We start from the raw sequence: 22,533 nt of genomic DNA, 5'->3' as shown, positions 1-22,533 counted from the left end.
GAGTCGCTTCATAGCATTGCTCAACGGGCACACAGGAAGTTTTTTTAGTTGAGTTTTTGCGACTTCAGAACTGCCATATCAAAATTGAGTGAGATATGTCTCTGTATTCTTTCCTCAAATCTTGGGGTGCCAAACCATAGACTCATGGGCGAGGCTGTTCTGCCAACACTCATCCCGCAACATAAAACCATCTTCTCTATCGTCAATCTCATGTGAACCAAAATTGAGAAACAAGACAAGTCCTAGAGCAAGCAGAGTAGATGTGCGACATCAATAATACAAAATACGCAACAGAGGAAAAGTCGAACACCGACTTCCTCGAACCTCTTTGTGAGGCACAATCCATCCAGTCATCAAATCATTAGCTGGCCCCGCGCCAGATCAACATTTTCACGACACACGCTGAGCCGCGCACAGGCAGCTACTGTCGTCTCAAGTACACCAAGCTCTGGTACCCATTTACTGGCTTTGAAAGTTCTGGTAGTCCAGGTTCCAATCGATAGACTGGAATGGATCCTGTGATGCCTGCGAGTAGCCCAAACCGGCGCTTGGAATTTCGCCAAAGAGGGGTTCGTAGGTCTTGGTCATGTTGTTGGCGGGGAACAGCTGGAAGTCGTTGCCACAGAACTCGTTCCCCCCACCATTGAAATTGTCCTCGAAGCCTTCATCGACCTCAGCCAAGGAGTTTGGTGTGAAAAGCATTGCGTTGCCCTGGCCGATAGGAGAGATGTGCGGGGTGGTCTGGACAGGAACGATCTGGGGCTGGCACACAGGGACAGGTTGGTAGATGGGGAAAGCCATATTCATCTCCTTCTGAGCAAAGACGGCTCGGTCTGGAGTGGGAATCTGGGCGTGTGCACCATAGATGTCCTCGTTCACCGTAAAATCGGGACCATCCTGGTAAGCGTACGGGCCGTTGGAAACATCCGTGTTGGGGGTGTTGTGGTCGGAGGGTGACAATGACATCTCCAAATCCATCTGTCCATCAAATCCACCCTGACCAACCATTTGGTCAAACTCCTCGTCCGAGATGTAGGTAGGGAACTCCATGCCATCAATATGAGAGGCAAAGTCGTCCACAGTGCCAATGGGATGCATGGGGGCCAGAAGAGGGTCGTTGAAATTGAATTGCTGAGCCTGGTCCAAAGGCGGAGGTGGAGTGGCAGCGCTGCTGGTAGAGGGTGTAGGCATGTGATTGAGCAGAGGAGTAGACTGCGTGACGCTGCCGGCAACACTCGAGGGCTTCTTGCCGTTGGTCTTGGTGCGAACGTATGTCCAGCCATGGGCCTTTTCCATGTGCTGTTTGCAGTTTGATTCCCGCTTGGACTTGTACGGGCAGGGCTTGTACAAACACTCATACATGGGCGGGGCCGACGAGTGCTTGTCGTTGTGGTGACGATCCATCTCCTTCTCCGTCGGCCAACCATAGTCGTGGTACTTGCATGACTTGACGGGACATTTCCAAGGACGCGAGTGAGTCTTCTCGTGCTTCGTCAGGTCGCAGGGACGCTTGAACTCCTTGTTGCAGCCGGGCTCACGGCACTTCTTGGGAGCAAGCTCCTCAGGGCTGGCATTCTTCTTACGGCGAGCCATGGAACGCATGATCTCCTCGTCATCCTCCAACTGCTGGCTCAAGGAGCGCTTCATCTGAATTGGACTCTTGGGGTCCTCCAGGTCAACTTCCAGACCAGTAGCCATTGAAATGGCCTTTCCGTCCTTGCGGATGCGAACGAGCTCGGCCGGGCGGCCGTTGTCAGCGATGCCTCCGAAGAGCTTAATCTCGTCAGTTCTGGGCAATTTGTTAGTTACATTAGGCAGGAGTTGGAAACGGGTGTCATACGGGTCAACGTCCATATCGGCAGCGTCTGATCCAGTTTCCTTGGCGGCAGCAAGTTGTCCGGCGTACTGGCGAATCTGTTCCACGAGATCGATGAAATATCCGTTAGTGTAAGGCCGGTCGTTTGGTCGAGTCTGTTCTCGGTCGCTTAGGTATTCCACGGTGGCTTGAATGCAGTGGATCGACGTCAGGCAGAAATCGAGGTACAAGGCGGCGGTCTTGGTCCTCTCCTTCATCAACGATCGATAAGTAATTGCCCAAACTCCAGTTTCAGTTAGTGAATGACTTACGGGTGCCATGAAAATAAGTGTCTTTTCGAGATCTCTCAAGCAGATGATCTCCTTCTCTCTGATGCGTCTGGGGATGTCAAGAACAATCGGCTCAAAGTCCTTGAGAACAGGCTTGGCCCTGAGGGGACGGAGGACGTGCTCGTGGATGCGGTTGACAGCCTTGGAGCTCAGAGCGGGAAGCTTCTCCATGGTGGCAGAAGAAGTGTTGGCAGCCGACCTAGTGATGGCCGATGCCTTCTTTGATGCAGTGGTTGCAGGCTCTGTCTCGGTGGTAGGTGCGACAGAGGTTCCGAGTCCGCTGTCTGATACATGATGTCTCGAGGAACGGCGGGTTCTGGGACGCAGGATGCGACGTTCCGTCTCCTTTGACTTTTCCTTTGCCATGGCGGGGTCGACAACGGGTAGGTTGAGGAAGCCTCTTGGGACGGGAAGGCTATCGTCGCGGAAGGACTTGGTCTTGGGGGAGACAAGGTTGATGTTGGCGAGTGACCTGTCAATGTCGTCGACAATCAACGCCATGCGGCGGCAATGGGCGTCGACAACGTCGTCCAGGTTGGTCTGGGAGCGTCGAAGGCTTGGAGGAGGAGAAGAAGTCAAGGCATCGTCCAGAGAAGAGGTAGGACTGGTGGGAGAGTGGAAGGTAGCGCCCTTGCGGAGGCTGTTGGTCTTAAGAGTAAGGCCACTGCCGGCAGGAGACTCCGGGCGAGTCACCGGGGTTCTGCGTCGGGGGTTGACGGAGACGGACATGGTGACGGTGATGACACGGGTGTCCAGAACTCTGCCGACTACGTCGTGTTAGATCTCTTATGGGTTCATCAAATTGTAGGGCTGAATAGGACACGGGGTGTGAGTCACGACCAGGACCTCGATGGTAGGTCCGATGTTGTAGTCCTAGCCTCTGAGCAAGCCCAAGGTTTAGGATTGGCCAATGTGATGATGTGGCGGGAAATGTTTGAGACGGAGATCTTGTGGGCAAGTGGATGAAGAGGGGGAAGGGGAAGAGGAAGAGACCAAGCCTTACGTTGAGATGAAAAATGGTATCAAAGGTAATGAGGTCGATGCTGTAGGATATGGCAACGGAAGGCCAAACAAGGCAGACGGCGAGCAGGAGAGTCGATTTAAGTCGAGGCCGAAAACAGTCTGCCTGATTTTGAGGGGTCTGTCTGCAAATAGAGAAGCGAGACAAAGTACGGTGATGCGCCTTTTCGTCCCAGCTGTCGTACGCGTCGGCGTGTGCACGAGGATGGAGAAGGGCAGAGCAGAAGTACGAGTAGCAGTCGCCGAGTGCGATATTCTTTGAGGGATGTATCCGGGAAGAAGAGCAGGAGAGCGAGTAGGGTGGAGGAAGAAGCGGCCTGAAGTGCGGCGGCCTCAGTGGGACAAGGCGGGACTGGGTTGTGTCGAGGAAGCGGCTTGGGTGTCCTAGAACTCAAGGACAGCAAAGGGGAAGAAAGCAGAGCGAGGAGGACTGGGTCGAGGATTCGGGGTGGGTGAAGGAGGGAGAAGAAGCGTGATCGTGAGCGAGGAAATGGTGGAAGGATGTTTGTGGTAAACGGATGAGTGAGCCGGTGGTCGAAGGTTGTCGAGGTTGATTAGAAAAGCAATAGCCCAGTGGCCAGCAGCCAGCAGCCAAACGAGCACAAGAGCGCTGCTGCGCTGGAGCGACAATGAGCGGACCAGAACTCTGAGAGCGCCCGGGGCGAGAGGCTGCTGCCTAATCGACTAGCCAATAAGAGATCCCCGCCGCCGACCAGTGGAGGCGGAGTCTGGGCTTTGCGGACCAGGAAGGATCCAACCCCCGGTCACTGTTGCCGACCCTCAAAAGGTTAGGTACGTGGGTACGTACTTGCAACCCCACCAGCGAGCGACGTCCACTACCTATCCCGTCGTGCCCGTCCCCAACTCCCCAATGATCTCCCAGACTCCACTCCCAGACTTCCACAGGTCCCCGGTCTCCTCGGTCTCATCGGTCTCGTCGTCTCGTCTCCTTGCTGGAAGAAATGAAGAATGATTGATTCTGGCGAGTACTTTCCGTTAAGCCCGCCCACCGGCTACAGAAAATCCCCACGCGGTCCAAACAGCAATGGCTACACCTCATTCCTAGCCACTTCGACATGGGAGACCCGCTGTTAGAGTCACCGCAGCTCCGTAGCTCGCTGCTCAAACTGCAGGGCGGTGGACATCGTCATAAGCACAGCCCCCGAATCAAGCATCAAAGTACACGATTAGCACCGACTACCTCTCACCACCTCACATCACCTCGCCCTCGGCAATGTTACCATCACCATACACCATTATCCTGCCCTGTTTAGAGACACCCAGACGCCAGAGTAACGGCAACCCGGAAAACCAGAGGCCAGGTGTCCTCGGGTGTGTCAGATATGAACACTTTTGCACTGCACTTTTGCACTGCAACTCGACCTTACATGGTACCAATGACGCTGTCAGCAAAACAATGGAACCTCAAGCAGCCAATGGCCCCTACTCCGACTCCGTCTCTGTTGTTGCTCCAACTTGTCACCTTGACTGCTGTTTGTCACTTACTGTCCAGCTAGGCAGTCCTGGGATTGTTCACTCGGTGCATAGCACCCATCCAATATACAAACCGACGCGCACCTAGAGCGGAGGCAGACGAATTCTCTGGTTCCTGAATGCTCCGTTCGAGGGGCGGCAAACGCAACACATCACGAACTATAGAGTACGTTGCGACAGAACTATGTATCGGATTGACGGCTGCCTTCTCCAGCTCGCAAACCTTGACGGGTCCCGAGTAGCGGGAACCCAAGGGTCAGATCCGGTATTGTGTTTGAAAGCAGGGTGTGCCAGCCGGACGGGCGCCAGATTATCTCCCTCTGCCCAAAGTCACCTCACAAATGGAGACGGCAGCAAGGCGTGACCGCAGATGGGGGTGTAACGCAAGGTCCGATCAAGTTTCAACATCCACTGCTGAAGATGAGCTGAAGTGGGCTATTGGACATCCTCATTTCTCGCCGTCGCCCATTCGGAATCCCAAGGAGAGACTATTTGGTTGTCCAGCCTCAACAGGGTCGCGGAAAGCATTCGTCCAGATCAACATACGAATGACCGGAAATGCTCTTGCATAGCCAAGCTCTCCAGTCACCAGTGTCATCTGTCTTTACGATACGGCAATGCACAGCACCGCTCAAAGTGGCTCTCCTTTGCATGTCTGTTGCACCGGTCGTGGCTTTGAGGCCGCTAACGGTAGGGCGGCAAGCCAAGAGTCCTCAATACCTACCCTCAAGAGGGCCAGGACTGGAACAAGACTGCAGAGGGACTCATACATAGTAGTCTCATGCACGGTACCTTTTTTACACTCGGAAACTGGGTCAGGGATTAGACTTAATTTGGCCTCTCTCTCTCGCTTACCCCCGTCAACATCAGCCCATCAGAACCAAAGTCCCAAAGCTAACTCCGTCCATCAATCTCCACCCGCCAGCCCGATCCATGACTTCCCACTGGGTCGTTTCATTCTCCGCCAACTGGGCCAATTCCGCTCTTCTGTCACTCGGAGAGCCCTCAGCCTCCTCCATAGGCGCTCAGGGTCGCAGCCAAGCTGCCATCCAGATTCCACTATACGTCTTATTAGCGACGACAAGAGCAGGACTCCCCTTGCATTTGCCCAAAGCGGCAGACGGGCTCCAGTGTGGAATTGAGACCAACACACCAAGCCTTTCATTATGTCACGCTTCAATGCGGAAATCGACCAATCATGCCCTCGGTATCCGTACGGATACCATTTCTCGCACGCAGCTGATATCACAATCTCCATCAACCCGTGGTCCGTGAGATGTGGAGTTTGCTGAGGACGGTCCACTGCGGAACAACTGCCATGGCCATTGCTGACTGTTGGGGGCCGATCCAGCCAGCTCATCCACGGACCACGGACCACGAGAGAAGAAACCGACGAAACCGACAAAACTGGTGCTTCAACAAGTTCCGGTCAAGGTCGGCATTTTCGTCCGGCCTGTCACTAGACCACGGGACAGGCAGGGGTCGGAACGACCAGCGGGCGCTCTGGCTCTGTATCCCACCCACCAAGATTACACACACCCGGTTTGATTAGCCAAGCAAAGCCCACCAGTCTGGTCTGGGTCGGCCGAATGACGTTCGGGACAGAGCACGCGGTAACAGGGTTGCAGTTTGAAAGTTGAGAAGTCTATCCGTAAACCGCTGGTAACTCGCGGCTTCGCACGAGCGACCGTTCGCATTTCACCTAATCGGGATTCGGGGACTCAAAGAGTTTGGGACACCAATATGAGCAACATGGACCTGCATGTCTTGACTCGTCAGTCGTCACCCAGCTTGCGTCGGTAGATGCTTGGCGCCTTGCTCTGACGGTGCTGGATTGCGCGGTCGCGTTCATCACCAACTGTGGGGATTCGTCCTCTGTCGTGTATGCTTGTTTGCTGCACAGGACTTTGGCGCAGGGAAAGTCGCATGACGGATGCGCGTCTGCTCGCAGGAACACACTCAAACGAACCTTTGTCAACCAATTGCTCACCACCATCATCACTCGCACTCGTACAACCCGCCAGGTCCCTCTCCACACGTAGGGCTGGCGTGGCTGTCCCAGTGACTTTAAGCCAAGCCAATCCAAGCTGGGTACCGCCAGACGCAAGAAGCAAGAAGCAAGAAGCAAGAAACTCAAAGCAAGCAAGCTTTTTGACTCAAAATCGGCTCCCGGCTCACCGTCCACACTCACCAGAACGCAGGAGAGAGGCGGCGTCCCATGGTGCTCGAGAATCTTGCCGCTTCGTCACCACACGGTCGTCCCTGATTAAGCCGAATCCCGCACCCCGTATTCCAGAGCCTAAAGATCGCAAGACTTAGGAACCCCCCTCGTTCCAACGGGTATCTGTTCGTCCGCAAAAGCCTCTGCTACCGTCCCATTGGCTCAAGAAGCCCATCGTATGTCGACACGTAGGCGGTCACGAATCAGCGATCCCGACCCCAACTGTCTGCCCGCGCTCAGCCCTACGGGTGCCCTCCTCACCAATCAGCTCTGCGGAAATAGAGCAGCCTATCACCAAACTCCGCTTCGCCGATCTTTTGCGGCCACCTCTTTTCTTCCCAAGACACTTGAATGCGTCGCAACAAGGCATCAGCATTTCTGCTTCTTTGTTGGTCCAATACGATACGTACCGACCCCTTCGCATCTATGAACCGATGTTGCAGGCACACCGTTCCCGAGGCCACGTTTGTTACACCTTACGCACAAGAGACAAGAGCTTGTCAAACGGATCTAGAGGGTTCCGTCATTGATTGGGCCAACACAGAGGCCACGAATCTGCATCAAACGTAAAAATTTAGAGGACTATGACTTTGGTGTTGTTTATTCTCTCTGCCTTGAGCTTGTTTCCTTCGACTAGACTCTTTGGGGGTTTGTTTGTTCCCAATTCATGCACGTCAGATTCCCAATGGGCTTCCAGTTGAACCTTCTTTCAGCGGTCCTCAAACATGGTTTGATTCCCTTGTGTGAGCGATGGCTAGCGAGGACAAGGATGCAAAGATCGCAAGAGCATTGACTCTACTCTAATTTCTCTACTTTCTGACCTGAGGAATAATGGCGCCCCTTCCAGCCACGCGGCTGAAGCTCACCGTTGCGCCTCATTGGGGGCCTCACGCCCTTCGCCACAGCATCTCGACCTCGTCTATCAGTTCCTCCAGTGGCAATTCAGGGGGGAATCCCACTCCTTTGATGTGTGGCTCCGGGCTGACTACTGTGCGGCCGTCCTGCTGACCCCGGCTGCTCCGTTGTCCTCTCTCGTTCGCGACGTATGGTTGCTGAGGGCGGCTTGCGCTCGCGGTACTGCGGGCTAGCCCTCCGGACCCCTCGGCCGTCACCGCACGGGACGTATTATTGGTTTTCTTCGTGATCTTGAGTGGGCGGGGGACGAGGTGCAACGTGGGACCGCGAACGTAGAGTGGCGGCTGAGGCTGAGTGGGAAGATGTGCTGTAGAACCACTTGATTCCTGCTGCTGCTGCTGCTGCTGCTGCTGCTGTCTGTCGTGACCTACCGGTATCCGCTGGTCTTGCGGTTGTTGGTGACGATCAGCCTGCTGGGCACCTTGCTGCTCTGGGCGACGACACTGCTGGCGGGCTTCCTGCTTACGGGCTTCGTGAAATCTATTGTTATGCCATGGTGACGTTGGAGATTTCTGGCTTGAACTGCCTAGAGCAGCTCCACCACCACCACCGTCACCGCCGCCATCATCCCCGATGTCTCTCCTCGGGCCGTTGCCGTTGTAATAACCCCCCCTTGGCGCTCCCCAAGATCCCGAGTTCTGATATCGACGTGTAGTTGACCGTTGTGAAGCCTGTCGGTCTCCTGAAGCACCGTAAGCATCATTAGTAACCCCGCTCAAACGTCCCTCCACGCACAAGTTTTCATCCGCCATGAACCCTTGCCGTCTTAACGAAACAGTGGCGGCGGCAGCGCCGTCCGGACGCTGCCTTCGCGTCGGTGTCACCGGGACGGCCATCCCCTGGTTCTTCGCAGCGGCGACGGCCTGGTCCTGCACACAACGGGGACACTTGCCGCTGACGGGGTTGGCGCAACGCTTCCTGCCGCGGCACGCGCCGGACCCGGACGCCTCTTTCTCCGGTGCTGGCGTAGACATGAAGGCGAAGAAGGGGCAGACGAGGACCATCCACGAGCTCTTGCGCTTTTGCGGTCTGTCGTTGTCGTGGCTTTTGTACTGTTGATCTTTCCGAACCGAGTGCTGAGAGGAGTTGAAGCTGGACGAGTGGTCGCGCTGGCGCATCTTCCAGTTTGTGCAGTCCAGGTCTTCGAAGACGCTGTGGTGGCAGTCTGTGTAGATTATCTGCTTCTCCCAGCACATCTTTCTTCTCGTTTTGGTGGCTCACTTTATTTGTTAACTTACCTCAAGGACTTGTTATCAGTTTCGGGTTAATTTAGTCGAGATGCAGCCTCTGGAGGCAGTAACCGTCTCTTGTTTCGATCCTTGGCTGGCACAGACGACTGGCGTCTTTGGAGACAGACTTGTTGCCTACTCCGAGGAGGGTTGCGTTTTTTGTACGATGAGTAGTGGCTTGAACAAGGAGGCTGAACAACGCCTTGTGTGCCTTTTGTAGGATTCCACGGCAAGGTTGATGTCCTTCGAGAAACGGAGGTGGTTGTCGCAATGGCGTTATCTTGGATCTTCATTGTGCCTTCGTTCTTGATACTCAACAACTACATTATTCTCTCAGGATATTCTTCAATCGGACCTAAGAGGGCGTTTGGCATATTTCTCTCGGATAAGCAGCGGCCATAGCAGCAACTCAAGACGACCTCAAACCTTACTCCTATTACTGCCCATCTAAGGGCCCATCTCAAGTCAACCAGATAGGCCGTTCGTTCTCGGATATCCAGCTCGGTAGGGATCGAGATTCGAAAAGATAGGTGGGTCGTAGGCAGCCGCTGAACAATGTCAAGAGGCAATTGAAAAATAAAATGCGTCTACCTCAAGTGTCACAGAACAAGGGTTCCTCATCCGGAACATTTGCCGTTCTCTTTCTCGCAACCTATTTTCTCATTTGGAAAGAAATTGGAAAGATGTCCGGGCGTTTTCTTGTTTGCCAGCATGTTTCTCTCCCTTTCCACAACCGTGAAGATGGAAGTCATAGACCCCAGTCTGACCACTTGTCCATGAAGAACATGAGGTTTCAAGAAACAACTGAATTCTTCAAAGATCAACTAAGAAGACACGCTACCGAAACCGAAGGTCGTTTACGACGTTATTGTCATGTTCGTTTCGACGCTGTCTAAGGGCCACAAAAATCGACCAACTCTTCCTTTACACGCCCATTCAAAACAAGGGAAAGGCAAAAGGTCTCACGAGAAACTGGCGTTTCTTTGACACTACGGACTCTTTTCTCTCCCCTCTCCCTTGCCCGACGAGTAAGGGGGTTTGAAAACACGTCCTCTTTCTAAATGTGATATTTGGCCTCAAGTGAAGGCAATAAGAAGGGAAATAGACCCAACAAAGAGGTTCCCCCTTCTTTGAGCTCCGTCTGATTCAAAAGGGAGTCAGATAGCTCTCTTCTACGGTTGATTTTACATTTGCATTCTCTTCGACTTCCCCTCAGTCTGCCAATTTCTTTTGCTGGGCAAAAGTACAAACGCCACGGGGAACAAGAAATTCAACTCGAGAAACAATGGGCTTCACGTGGCCATCTCTAGGACGCTGGACGTCCAACAAAACCAGAGCGCAGCCCTCGAGATCATCCCGCGAACCCTATCGTCACGCACCCGCCAGCAGCCGTGCCACGACTACGACGACGGAGTGCTACTCCCCCACCACCGCTCACGAACACGAAGACGACGGAGAGGACAACTACGACGCGCCCGATTTCTCCGTATATAGCGACTCTTCCCCTACGGAGCCCCGGCCGCACCTGCCGCCGCCGCCGCCGCCGCCACGTCGCTCGGTGGCGCCGTTGGCACAGGGCATAGAGGAGACGGAGTCGTTGCTCAGAGGTGAGTCTCCCGCGGCGCTAATCAAGCTCATTCAGCGTACGAAAGGCGCTGAACGATGGGGAAGGAGAAGCGATACGTCCAACGCCTTGGAAGAAACGGACGATGACGCATTGCACGTTACCTTTGGACCGACGACGACAGTCTGCATTCGAGGAGGGGCCGCCTACGATGATGGCCTTAATTTCTCCTCCTCTGCTGACCGCCGCCGGTGGTCCTCGGAGGAAGAAACGACGGTTCGGGATAGGAGAAGACGGGATTCGTACGAAGACCTGCAGGAGTTTGAGGATTGGCGGCACGGTGAGACTGGCGGGTGCAGATGCGGATGCGGGTGTTGCCAGCAGCGGCTTCACGAGGACGAGGACGAGGACGAGGAGCTTGAAGAGGAGCGCGATGAAGCGGAAGAGGTAATACGCCGACACCGACAAGGGCCGGCACAGATCAGTGGTGCTGTGCCCAGTGGTAAAAGGGAACAAGACGGTGCTAATGCGGCAAGTCATAGGTCGGAGGCGCCAAGGGGGAAGGCAGAGGTGGCCATCGAGACGTCGGGGGTGGGTGGGAGAGATGGACTGCTTTCTCATCCGACGAACGGCATGTTCGAGGAGTATTTGATGACGGCCGAGGGGCCGGTGATGGTCTCAGTGACGACGGACGAGATGACTTTGGTCGATTATACCAGCGGAGAGACGTCCCTAGCGGAGGTCCCCTCGGGCGAGATGGACTCGCAGTATACGGAACCCTCCGACGGTCAGGGTAGTCGCCCTCGTCTGCCGTCGCTCTACTTCCAGGATCTGGTCAGTATGGTCGAAGAGGCCGGGATCTCAGCTCCTTCGATTCCAGTGACGAGCGTGGTCAACACGAATGGACCTGATCAGATGCAACAAGACTCGTCGAGCCCCTCGCAGGAGACGGAGGTGCTCTTTGATTTCTCCGAGCACATGACGACCGAGATGGGAGAGGAGCAAAACGAGAGATCGATTGGAGACATGTTGACCTCGTACGAAGCCTTTTCTGGGGAATTCGAGGGTTGGCAGACTGACGCTGATGAGGAGGAAGATGTTCCCCCAGAGGCAGCGGCTCACGAAATTATTCGTCCTGTCACTGGGCTGGGTTGGTACGATGACTGCGATGACGACGAGCGATCAAAGTATTCCGACGACGGTGCTCAGAACTCTGTGACGAGCATCATCAGAGCAGACGGACAGTCCAACGTGGTGTCAGACAGGGGGTCGAACTTCCCAGTCCGGAAAGATTCGTTGGAATACAGTCCCCGAGCCCTCACCTTTTCCGAAGCGTCTTACACGGCCGTGATGGGGGAAAGGAACACGACGACGGAAGCAAGCGAACTCGGCGGGACGTATACCACGCCCATGAGAGCTATTGTCGACAACACGAGCGGCTTTCTCCAGTCGACCACCGCAGAAGACGAGCACTGGGTCTCATGCCCAACATCCCCGCGGCCCTCCTCGTCCATATACGATGAAGACCTCTCAGAAAACGAGGAAGAGATAGACGACCTCATTGACATCTACGCAACTACCCCCCCTTCCTCAAAAGAAACACAGCCATCATCATTCTCCCATCACGAACCCCCACTCTCCCCCTCAAGCCTCGAGGGAGACCTCTTCCCCCCTTACCACCCCTCTTCCCCATCCGCCCTCACGCCCCTCCACACAATCGCCCGCGGCCTCTCTCTAGACCCCTCGACGACCCCCTACCACAAACTCCAATCCCACCTCGCCCGCAACGCAAATATCCTCCGCTACCTCGTCCTCCACTGCGTCCCCGCCCCCGACATCAACCCGCTTGAGCCCGTCAACGACCTCGTCGAGCCAATCCTCCCCCCTCCGTTGACCCCGGGGCTGGGAGAGTACGCGCAAAACTTCCCCTCCCACCCGCGCAGGCGAGAGTACACCCGTCTCCTCCAAGCAATCCGCTCCGTGCAGTGGTCCGCAGACACAATAAACGACATGCTCGCCGTCGTGGACTTCCACTCCCCGCTTCCCTCTCCCGCGTTCCCGGCCTACCCCTCGCACCAACGGGCCTCCACAGCTATCCCCGCCTTCCGAAAACTCCGCACCGCCGACGCAGAGCAGAGGGGCTGCCTGACTTCCGCCCAACTTCACGAGCTGAGCACGCACGGCATCTCGCTCCTGGACGTCTTACAAATGAATGACGTCCCGCGGGTCGTGAGCGCGGGGCTCGGCGGGCGTCTCGTGCAGGCCGCGGCGTCTGGGGCGCTGGGCGTAGCGAAGGAGTGTAACTTGCTCGACGAGGAGGGTGCTTTGCTGGAGTTGCTGGCCGATCCGGAGGAGAGTTCGGTGGTCAAGGGTAGTACCCGGAGCCATAGGAGGAGGCGAGTGGGTAGAGGGAGTGGGCTGAGGTATTGTGTGGGCGTTGATGATGAGGGCGAGACGGATGTCGGCGACCATGGGCCGGTTGACGAAGAGATGGACGATGACGAAGATGAGGGGTATGAAGAGGGAGCGTGCGTCGACGTTCTTGGTGGAGAGGTGGGAATCGGGCACGTTGCCGCCGACGACGGAACGTACCTCGTGAGCCCCTTATCCCCTGAGTCCCACACCGTAGAGCACAACTGGGGGGACCAGAACAATGTCTCCCTGGCGATGGCGACCTCTCCACAATCCGAGGACCTCATGACCTTCTCCGACGATGACGACATCCAAGACCCGTCTTCGGACAACGATAATGGTCACCTCGACATGAACCTTCATGTCAGACCGCTGAACATAACGAGAAAGAAGCCCACGCTGAAGAGATCGCACAATTTTCGAGAGCTCAGCACCGTAGACGAGAATACCAACCCACCACCGTCCTAGACGACAAGGAGACCGGCGGGAACCCCGAGTTACGGCGTTTTTTCAACGAAATCGGGGCGACGCCGGTGGTGGCTGCCGAGTCGGACATGGTCGTCGTGGGGGAGGCCCGCGACGTAGCGACGAACTGCTGATGTCGACGCGAGATGTGGCGGCGAAGAAGTCGAGGCCACTTTGGGGACCTCCAGGGAAGGTTGCGGTGTAAATCTGGGAGGCGTGTTGATTAGTGAGAGTGTTTAAGAAACCGTAAGCGAATTCGGAGTTTGGTGAACAAATTCCATGAGAACTATGGGGCCCGTGGATAGAAACAAGGCGTAATGACTTTTGTAACCATACAATACATCTATAGAAACAACACAACAAACAACACAACAAACAACAAACAACACAACAAACAACAAACAACACAACCAAGGGGTATCTTTTTCCTTTTCAATTTTCCTCCTCCTGATATCCTCCTTCAAACATGAGCCCATCCATTGTACACAAGGACTTGACCCTCGTTAACCAAACAGTCGACCCCCTTCTCGCTCCGCTTCTCCTTGTCACCAACACCTCCCGCCTCCCACTCCGTAAACCTCTTCCTAACAACCCACTCTTTGAGCCGATCACCCGTCAACACCCGCCTCACCCTTGCCTCCCAGACCCCGGCCATGATCCTCCACACGGAAAGCCAGCTCCCGCCGTCGGCGGGATGGACCGCGTCGTACGCCGCCGGCGAGTACCCGACCCTGACCCTCGGGTTCACAAACACACCCAAGTCCTCCGTCAGCGGGTTGTCAACGTGAATCAGACAACACTCGCTCGCCTCGAGGTGCGCCTCCTCGGCCAGCGAATCCGCCACCCCGCGGAACTCGAGCCTCCGCCCTCTGTTGGCCAGGAACGGCGCCGCGGGCATCGCCACGATCCCGTTCCAGCAGCTCCGCACCGGCACGGCGTTCGAGTACGCCAACATCGCCTCCCGACTCGCCTCGGAGCGAAAGTACGGCCACGTCTGCATCAGGGTCGCCTGCCCCGCCGAGTCCCGCAGCGCAAAGGTATCGTAGTAGGACGGCGGGCGCTCGAAGTCGAGCGAGCAGGCCGCAGCGAAGAGCCCGCCGTTGGTGTCTAGAAGTGTGAGGACGTCTTCGGTCTGGAGGTTTCGGACCCGGTTTTAGCCTCCCTCATTCCCTCAAAAAGTGATTCGCGTTCAAGGTAATGCTCATCTTGGGACCCAAAGGAATCAAGAGAGGAAAAAAAGAGGGAAGGGGGGCAATCTTACTGTAAACACCACATCATTCAGAAAAAGTACCGTGTCAAACATCTCCCCCTCCTCCCCAAGCTTCCACAAATCCTTCAATGTTAAATTCCTCAATTTCGCGAGGAACGGGATCCTCCTCATCTCCCTCTTGCCCCTCGGCGTCATAATCCACCCCTGCCTCGCCTCCCCCTCGGCTGGGACATCCTCCACCTCCTCCGCGTGCGTCCTCTCGTCGAGCACAACGTTCCTCCTCACCCCCCTCCCGGCCAACTCTGCGTCCAGCTCCCGCAGCGCTGTCTTGGTATCGTCCCAGCTCCCGCTCTCGTACACAGAGACATAGACATTGTCCCGACCGAGCGCCTCCACGAGGTCCAGCACCGCTTTATTCCAGTGCGTCTTGATTATGCCCTCGTCATTATAGTGCATGCCCGCGATGTACACCCTCCCCGGGTGCCGCGGCCTCGTGGGGTCGTGCCGCGGTGCAGAGGTCACGCGGCGCTGGAAACGCAGGGCGTCGAGGAGGACGTAGACGGTGATGAGGAAGACGAGGTTCCGCAGGCTGCGGGAGCGGAGGAGCCGCCGGGCGGTCAGGCGCAGGCCGTTGAGGAGGCCCATGGTTTTTCGGGGGTGAGGTCGGCGGCGTGCGCTCGAGCTCTCGTCGGTGATCGTTGGGTCGGAATGGTTCGAGCGGATGGGGACCGGCGTCTGAGCCAAGAAACAAAGATGTGAACGACAGGTCAGTGAGCGAGGGGAGAAAATGAGAGATTTAACTTGGATGCCATTGAACCAGCTCGAGGGTAAAGATAAGAGAACGAGTATAAGAAGATTCACCGGCGCAATAACTCAAACCCCCTCCTTCCTGCACTGGCCAAGACGAGCGAGGGACAGACTCGTAATACCAGGAGCCCGCGGGTAACTCAGTTGACAAGTAGCTTTCGACAGGGGCCAGCTAGGGTTCACTGCTGTCACTGTGCGAGCTGCGGTCAATTGGTGTTATTGGCCTGGAGAAGACGGGGAGGGACGTCATTGGTCGCTGGAACACAGCTCACCCCTGCATAAGACGACGACCGTCACGAGCGAGATACGGCACCGACCAAAGCATGGCATTGCAGTAGTTTAAGTGATGCTTTTCTCTCTCTACCTCATGCACAGAAATACCACCATACCGTGGGTACATCGCAGCTTCACACATGAATAAAGGTCAACCTAGAGTATACCATTAGACTCAAGAAAACTACTAATACACTCCCCAATTATCCCCATTTTCATCCTCTATTGGACTCGTTGGTCACTGTCTGCCCTTGACCTATCCACTCTAGGTCGCTGGAGGTGAGAGTCCGTCTGACTTCTGGGGCAATATCTTCTAATATCTGTATCAATCCCACGCGGGGTCTTGATTGCAATGAAATTGCCATTTATTTGGCAAAGTGCAGGTCGTAGCCGAGCCACTTGCGACGGACAACCTCGTCGACACTGAGGCCGGGGTATCCGTAGGTCAAGGGCAGGAAGAAGTACCAGCCGGCGAGGGCAATGAGCAAGATAACACCACACGCTGTCCAAGCGCCAGCGAGACTCTGACCGGCGAACCGCTCGCGGGCCGAAATGTGCCTCTTAGGGCCATCGGCCTTCTTGTTGCCCTTGATAGCCTCGTAACCCTCCTCCGGGGCGGGCTCGGCGGTGAAGATGAACTCAAGGAGAGCACCGGCGACCAAGCAGGAGGCCAGATGCGCCGGCAGGTAATGGTGAAGGAAAAGTTGACGGCCCATCAGATAGAAGGGGAAGTAGTGAGTAGCCCAGGCAAGGAAGAAGAAGCCGGTGGAGTTGTACAACCGCGAACGGGTACCTGCTGATAATTAGCGACGGTGTCCTAGACAGAAAAGATACGCACGGTACTTACGGTGGTCAAGGGCGTCAATGCCTCGTCTAAGTGACACCTGGTCCGCGCCGATGATACCGGCAAAGACAGCCAACAGACTGCTTGCGAGCCACCAGCCGATAGGGTTACCGAGGAAGTAAATCTGCTGGCGAGTGTCGTTGTGAGTCCAGAAGCTGACACCGCGGAGCAGGAAGGGCCACTGGTAGGGGTGGCTGGCGTACGGGTGGCTGCTGGTCAATTGGTTGTTGTGCCAGAACATGGAGCGCTGCAGCTCGAACCACTTGCGGAAGAAGGGCAGAGTCTTAACAGCCTTCTCCGGCTTCTCGCGTCTCTTAGAGTCCAGTGGGATCCCGGGGAGATCCTCGACAAACCAGATATTGGAGCTCGGCGCCAACTGCTTGTTGCCGTTGATTTCCTGCTGCTTGTGGCCCCACTCGGGCAAAGGAGTGGTGTGAGTCCACATGGCAACCTTGCTGGGGTTGTGGATGAACTTGAAGTGGCTCGAGATACTCTTGAACTCCTGACCAGGCTTGCCATTCTCGACGCGGATCTCAAAAAGAGTGTCATTGAGACGGTCACCGTACGCATCAGCCAACGGCACCGTGGTGAACTCCTGATTCGTAGGATAGTAAGGCGAAGCGACGTCATGGGACAGCAACATGGTGTCGGTACCCAAGTGCCTGAGACGGACAACATCGTTGTTCTTGACGGCCTTGCCCGTCTTTTGGTCGTCGACCAAAGGAACGATCTGCCAATAGTTGTTGGTGTCGTTATAAGGGTAGCCGGTAACCTGCTGGCCCTGACTGGAAACACGGCCGTCATCGTAACGCAGAGGGTAGTGGTCCTCGTGGCTGTGCAGGTAGGTCTTGGTCTCCTTGTGACGAATGCTGATGGTGTCATAGTACTCTACAGTTAGGGAGCTGGCCAACATGACGTTGTCGCTCAGCGTCTCCTGGAACTCGGGGGTCATGAAGTCGTCGCCAGGACCAGATCGGGTCAGGATGGCGAAGTGAACCTGGAACCAGAAGAGGTAGAAGAGAAACGGCATGATAATCAGGCCAAAGGTGCGAGCAGCAAAGTGCTTGCCAAAGTCGGGAAGACTCAGGGCACCGCCGGGTCTCTTGATGTCCAACAGGGCCCAGAGATCGATAATCACAGCGGAGCCGATGGTGACAAAGGCGAAGAGTCCAACGTACTTTGTCGAGATATCAGCGGACAGGGCGAATCCAGTGAGGATAAGCCACTTCCACCACTTGCGCGAGAAGGGCTCGTGGCGCAGCTTGTAGAACTTGATGTAGCAGAGCAAGCTGCAGGCCATGGCGAAGACGAGAGTGGCATCGAGAAGGATCAAACGCGTCTGGCCAATGTGGGCATTGTCGAGCAAGACGAGACCAGCGGCTAAAAGGCAGGCAGGCAAGCTGTAGCCAGACTCCCACATGATGAGGTACGTGACGGAGACGGTCAATGCGCCAAGAATGGCGGGCAGAGCTCGGAAGGCGACATAGGGCACCTTATTGGAGATGTAGGAGTCGCCAATGTTCTCGAAGTGGAAGTGTCCGTCGTAGCCAACGAGCCATCCCATAAAGGCAAAGAGGAGCTTTCCGAACGGAGGGTGGACATCGAAAAAGTAGGTTCTCTCGAGGTAGTAGGAGGCAAACTGTGGTAAAGAGCAGTGTTAGCCATATGCTCTGGTGATTCTGGTTCTACAGTTTGTTTTTCTTTTTCTTTTTCCCTTTTCTTCGTTCCCTCTTCGGAAGAGAAGTGTCCTACGTACCTTGCCAAAGTGAACTTCGTCAAAGACGACCTCATTGGGATGGCTAATGCCCCAGAAACGAGTGACGAAAGCGAGGATGGTGGTGATGAGAAGGCCGACGCCGTACTCGGGTTGGGAGACGGAGTGCTTGGTCTTTGCACCGGCCTTTTTCAACGACTCGACGACGGCGTCAGCACCGGCGGCGGCGGGGGTCGTAGGCCGCTTCGCATTGTTGCGCTGGCGAACGCTGCCCTGCGGGGTGGCAGTCGTCGACGCCATGATGGGGGGTGGGGGGATTCGGTGAAGGAGCTGCTCGGCGATGGAAAGGGTTTGTCAGTCCAAGCCTCAAGGCTGAAAAGTTTTGGGAAGAGGTTGTTTGCAAGCTGGAAATATTTGATCCCCCGGGACAGGTCACCACAGAAGAAGGACAGATAGCTCTAACTGATCGACCCGATGGGATTGTATTGGGTCCATTGGACGAGTGGTACGTATCGCACCAAGTCCGCTACCTTGGAGCTGTAAGGGAGCGGGCTCAGGGGCTTGTAGCTAACTTACACGCTATGAGGAAAAGTGGAGCGCGTCAGCCCTCACGTCACGTTGGTCAAATTCGAAGAGAAGAAGGGAACGTAATATAAAGGTGACGCGTTAAGGAATGACTTGAAGAAGAGGAAAAAGATGCTGGGCGAGGGGAACAAAAAAAGAGGGCCCGAATCGAATTTCACCACGATGGAGACGGATATCGAGGAACGGAAGAAAATAGACTAGGAACTTAGGAAGATTGATCGCTTCTCTGGGGAACTTCTGGCGGAAAAACTCATAGGAGACCCCCTGAAGACGTGCAGACTGACACTGAACCTTCCCGGAGACTGGATGGCCCTACGGAGAAACGTAGGGGACGGGATAACTTTTGGCAGGGATTGCTCTCTCGGGGGCCACCATGAGGACAGAGGATTGGACACTTGGCCAAAGTGAGCGCCATCATCCAGGCACTCGTCCAGGTACCTTGCCCGGTGCTGGGCATGCAATTCATTCCATTGGACCAAGCTGCGCTAACAATTTCGGAACTGTGTTCCAAGGGCGGCTTGGGGGATACTCGGGAGAGCAGGGGCAGCTTCAGCCCACCTTCCATTCCCACCTTCCGCTGAGATGCGATAAGATAAGGATCCCGCGATACTTCGTGGATCAATCCACAATTAACGGTATTATTCTCTCACGACTAGGTAGGTGCTGAGAGCAGTCTGTCATTCAACGATAGGCTTCCTCTAGCATTTATAGATCCCTCCTGAATGAGTGATCACTGCCATGTCTTCTAAGGCCTATGTAGCCCCGTCCTAGGGGGAGAGAACATATCAAGACCGCGGATACATATATCCAAATATTCAAGATCATTCCCGGCAGATATCGGAATCCAAAAGAGCTTGCAAATCATCAGTCAATGTCATGTCGGCCGAGGGCTGAGCCAGGACGCATCCGACAGCTCCTTATACGTTCCTATATAAGGTAAACCGCGACTGGCCGCGCCGACCACGGGGCACCCGCAAAGAGACCCGACGACCACCCCCCCGCAGCCCCCTCTCCGCCCGGGCCCAGCGCCGAAGAACGGAGGGCGTGCCGCAGCACACTCACCACCAGCGGCACCCCGCCCGAACCCGCCCGTCCAATCGTGAAGCTCGAACTCTATATCTTGACCCTCAATTCGCCGCGTCCGCCCTACCTGCATGACTGCCTCTCTCCAATTGCCCAATTGTCCATAACCCCTCCATTCACGATACCACGATACCTCTCACCTCCATTTCCTCCTTCAATGTCCTCACTCCTCAGATCCGTCACAAGATTCTCATCCCGCGTCGCCGTCCGCCAGTCATCACGCCTCCTCGTTACAAAGTTCCACCTCCAGCCCTTCAGTGTCAACGCCGCCAAGATGTCTGAGCAGTCCATCGTCTTCACCAAGAACGCCCCGGCCCGTGAGTCCCCGTCCGTCCCCATGTGTGACTCTGAGCAACACTGGCTAACAATTCATTCCAATAGCTGTTGGTCCCTACGTATGGTCACCCACCCTACACTGCCATTGGATTCCCCAAGAGAGCCAAATCTAACCATCATGTGAATCTCCCTTCAATAGTCCCAGGCCATCAAGACTCCCACCGCCATCTACTGCTCCGGCCAGATCCCCCTCACTCCCGAGGGCAACCTCCTCGAGGGCACCATCACCGACAAGACCAAGCAGTGCATCACCAACCTCAAGGCCGTCCTCGTCGAGGCCGGCTCCTCCATCGAGAAGGTCGTCAAGGTCAATATTTTCCTTGCCGACATGGGCGCCTTTGCTGTGAGTCCCTCTCCTCTCTCTCTCGTTGACTATTTCCCACCCCCTCATCTCATGCCTAACAAATCACCATAGGAGATGAACGGCGAGTACGAGAAGTGGTTCACCCACAAGCCCGCCCGCAGCTGCGTCGCCGTCAAGACTTTGCCCAAGAACGTCGACGTCGAGATTGAGGCCATTGCCCTCCCCTGAACGTAGGTGTGACCTTGAAAAGAGCCAGGCCTCGTGAAGTGGCAGATGGCAATTCTATAGATCCAATCAAAACAAAAAAGATAAGTTAAACGTCCAACTAGACGTCGCCAGATTCGAGTGACCACCCCAAGTACCAATATGGAGCACAGGAGCACGGGCAGGAGTTACCATTGTGAGTACTCGATATATGGTATCTACTTGGCCCTTTCCCACATTGCAAGCGTGATTTGTAGACTGTGATCTCAACGTGTGAGCTACGCCAGCGAGTTTGACCATCAATGTCAGATCCCGGCTCTATCAAATAGACCCACTCCAACCGAACGTCGTCAAACGCCGGCACAAATGATTCGCAGCTCGCACACCCCTCGTGAAGTCCTCACTACGTCATCTCTTGCGATAACTCCACGGGAGCCTCAATTGTAAATAATATGCAGAAAGGTAGCTTGATGTTCTACACGCCCTTCCGTCTATCGGTACAAATCCCACACCTCCCAGCAGAGCCTCCACCAAGCTAAAGCTCCGAAAGGAAAGGCCCTCCTCCTCCTCTGTGTCATCCTCTCCTCGTCACGGCAGCAATCGTAGATTTCGTCTATTCCTCATCGTCATCGGCAGCCTCGACGTACTTGTGGCGGATATCCTTCCATTGGCGCTATATATACAGTCTCGTGTCAGCCAAAAGTCCAAAACCTCGGGCTATGATTCGAAGCAACTCGTAAACCTGCTGGATTCACGGAGCAGCTTTGCGCCCAAAAAGAAGTCAGAGGACTCGGGGATGTTCTTACGCCGCGGTTCAGGTAGTCCCAGTACTTGTTCATCGCCCCGTTGAAGCCCCTAGAACGGAAACAAACACATGTTAGCCCACTGTAATGCCCTCTCGACCTCGGACTTATCGGCTTGTTCCTCCTCTAGGCCTCGCAATAATATCGGTACGTCAAGTCTCAAAAGGGGGGTTTCTTCTTACATCTCGAAAGCAAAGCCCGTCGCGAAGACGAAGCCGAGCATGGAGAAGTTGTTCTTGAAGATAGCGCTGTTCCCGCCCAAACCCGTTAGCATATAATGTTCGTCACCGCAATCAAGACGGCCTCCGTCGGTTTCAAATCGCGCGGTTTTCGGCCAGCACCAACGATATCGGTCGGCGGAGCGGAAGGAGGGAAGACTTGCGTGTAGAAGGGTCGTGCGGCGGCCTGTACAGAATGAAGTGAGCGATTAGCCAATTGTGGTCGCGCGAGAAGATCCCGCAGTACCGTGGACATACCATTGTGAATGTCGTCTGTCAATTCGCACGTCTCGTGTGGTGGAAAGGGTGCTTCGTTGCGGTCGGCGAGGCGATGATCGTTCGAGGTGGGTTGAGTCGGATAGTGTTGGAAGTCTTGACGAAATTCGCGATGTTCCGGGAGCACTTAGCTTTGCCGAATTACATGGGCTCTGATTGGCTCTATGACCCACCTTCCCTTCAATGGCTTACCGAATGACTAAGACGTTCCAGCCTCGATAGTCATTCTCGAGCCACACTTCCAATTAGCTGACGCCACAGACTTTTATGCAGCGTCGGCACTGACTTACTTGCATGCTGATTTCACAGATTGCGGCACTTCCATCTCAGCAGCTACGTTTTAACGAGATCGCTTTACCACCTTCGCAGTCTGACAACGACATGTCGCGGATTCAACCAAGGAGTTTTTAC

The 22,533-nt window shown here is 55.3% G+C and overlaps 9 protein-coding genes across 9 annotated transcripts; 3 read left to right on the top strand and 6 right to left on the bottom strand.

Annotated features, from left to right (window-relative positions):
- Positions 1–459: 459 nt before the first annotated feature.
- Positions 460–2,874, bottom strand: CORC01_13895 (uncharacterized protein; the record flags this gene model as incomplete). Its single annotated transcript, XM_022625510.1, has 3 exons — positions 460–1,789; positions 1,841–2,067; positions 2,128–2,874. The coding sequence occupies 3 exons, from the start codon at positions 2,872–2,874 to the stop codon at positions 460–462; spliced, it is 2,304 nt and encodes a 767-aa protein (XP_022467996.1).
- Positions 2,875–4,399: 1,525 nt separating this feature from the next.
- On the top strand, positions 4,400–4,747 carry CORC01_13894 (uncharacterized protein; the record flags this gene model as incomplete). The annotated part of the gene is made up of 1 exon (XM_022625509.1): positions 4,400–4,747. One exon carries the CDS (start codon positions 4,400–4,402, stop codon positions 4,745–4,747), a length of 348 nt encoding a protein of 115 aa, XP_022467995.1.
- Positions 4,748–4,818: 71 nt separating this feature from the next.
- Positions 4,819–4,971, bottom strand: CORC01_13893 (uncharacterized protein; the record flags this gene model as incomplete). The annotated part of the gene is made up of 1 exon (XM_022625508.1): positions 4,819–4,971. A coding segment is annotated over one exon (153 nt), but the record flags the coding sequence as incomplete, so codon positions are not given.
- A 2,796-nt stretch (positions 4,972–7,767) lies between these two features.
- Positions 7,768–8,991, bottom strand: CORC01_13892 (uncharacterized protein; the record flags this gene model as incomplete). Its single annotated transcript, XM_022625507.1, has 1 exon — positions 7,768–8,991. One exon carries the CDS (start codon positions 8,989–8,991, stop codon positions 7,768–7,770), a length of 1,224 nt encoding a protein of 407 aa, XP_022467993.1.
- A 1,318-nt stretch (positions 8,992–10,309) lies between these two features.
- CORC01_13891 (uncharacterized protein) lies at positions 10,310–13,468 on the top strand (the record flags this gene model as incomplete). Its single annotated transcript, XM_022625506.1, has 1 exon — positions 10,310–13,468. One exon carries the CDS (start codon positions 10,310–10,312, stop codon positions 13,466–13,468), a length of 3,159 nt encoding a protein of 1,052 aa, XP_022467992.1.
- Positions 13,469–13,925: 457 nt separating this feature from the next.
- Positions 13,926–15,320, bottom strand: CORC01_13890 (uncharacterized protein; the record flags this gene model as incomplete). Its single annotated transcript, XM_022625505.1, has 2 exons — positions 13,926–14,597; positions 14,727–15,320. 2 exons carry the CDS (start codon positions 15,318–15,320, stop codon positions 13,926–13,928), a joined length of 1,266 nt encoding a protein of 421 aa, XP_022467991.1.
- An 800-nt stretch (positions 15,321–16,120) lies between these two features.
- Positions 16,121–18,613, bottom strand: CORC01_13889 (dolichyl-phosphate-mannose-protein mannosyltransferase; the record flags this gene model as incomplete). Its single annotated transcript, XM_022625504.1, has 3 exons — positions 16,121–16,548; positions 16,603–18,238; positions 18,356–18,613. 3 exons carry the CDS (start codon positions 18,611–18,613, stop codon positions 16,121–16,123), a joined length of 2,322 nt encoding a protein of 773 aa, XP_022467990.1.
- Positions 18,614–20,138: 1,525 nt separating this feature from the next.
- Positions 20,139–20,849, top strand: CORC01_13888 (endoribonuclease L-PSP; the record flags this gene model as incomplete). The annotated part of the gene is made up of 4 exons (XM_022625503.1): positions 20,139–20,298; positions 20,363–20,376; positions 20,457–20,660; positions 20,733–20,849. The coding sequence occupies 4 exons, from the start codon at positions 20,139–20,141 to the stop codon at positions 20,847–20,849; spliced, it is 495 nt and encodes a 164-aa protein (XP_022467989.1).
- A 589-nt stretch (positions 20,850–21,438) lies between these two features.
- CORC01_13887 (ubiquinol-cytochrome C reductase) lies at positions 21,439–22,418 on the bottom strand (the record flags this gene model as incomplete). Its single annotated transcript, XM_022625502.1, has 6 exons — positions 21,439–21,498; positions 21,632–21,680; positions 21,811–22,033; positions 22,105–22,218; positions 22,315–22,321; positions 22,413–22,418. The coding sequence occupies 6 exons, from the start codon at positions 22,416–22,418 to the stop codon at positions 21,439–21,441; spliced, it is 459 nt and encodes a 152-aa protein (XP_022467988.1).
- Between the last annotated feature and the right edge of the window lie 115 nt (positions 22,419–22,533).

This window comes from Colletotrichum orchidophilum (assembly GCF_001831195.1).
Source record: "Colletotrichum orchidophilum strain IMI 309357 chromosome Unknown Scaffold_221.1, whole genome shotgun sequence".
NCBI classification, from domain to species: domain Eukaryota; kingdom Fungi; phylum Ascomycota; class Sordariomycetes; order Glomerellales; family Glomerellaceae; genus Colletotrichum; species Colletotrichum orchidophilum.
Note: the sequence above shows the minus strand (reverse complement) of the source record. Positions and strands in the feature narration are given on the sequence as shown.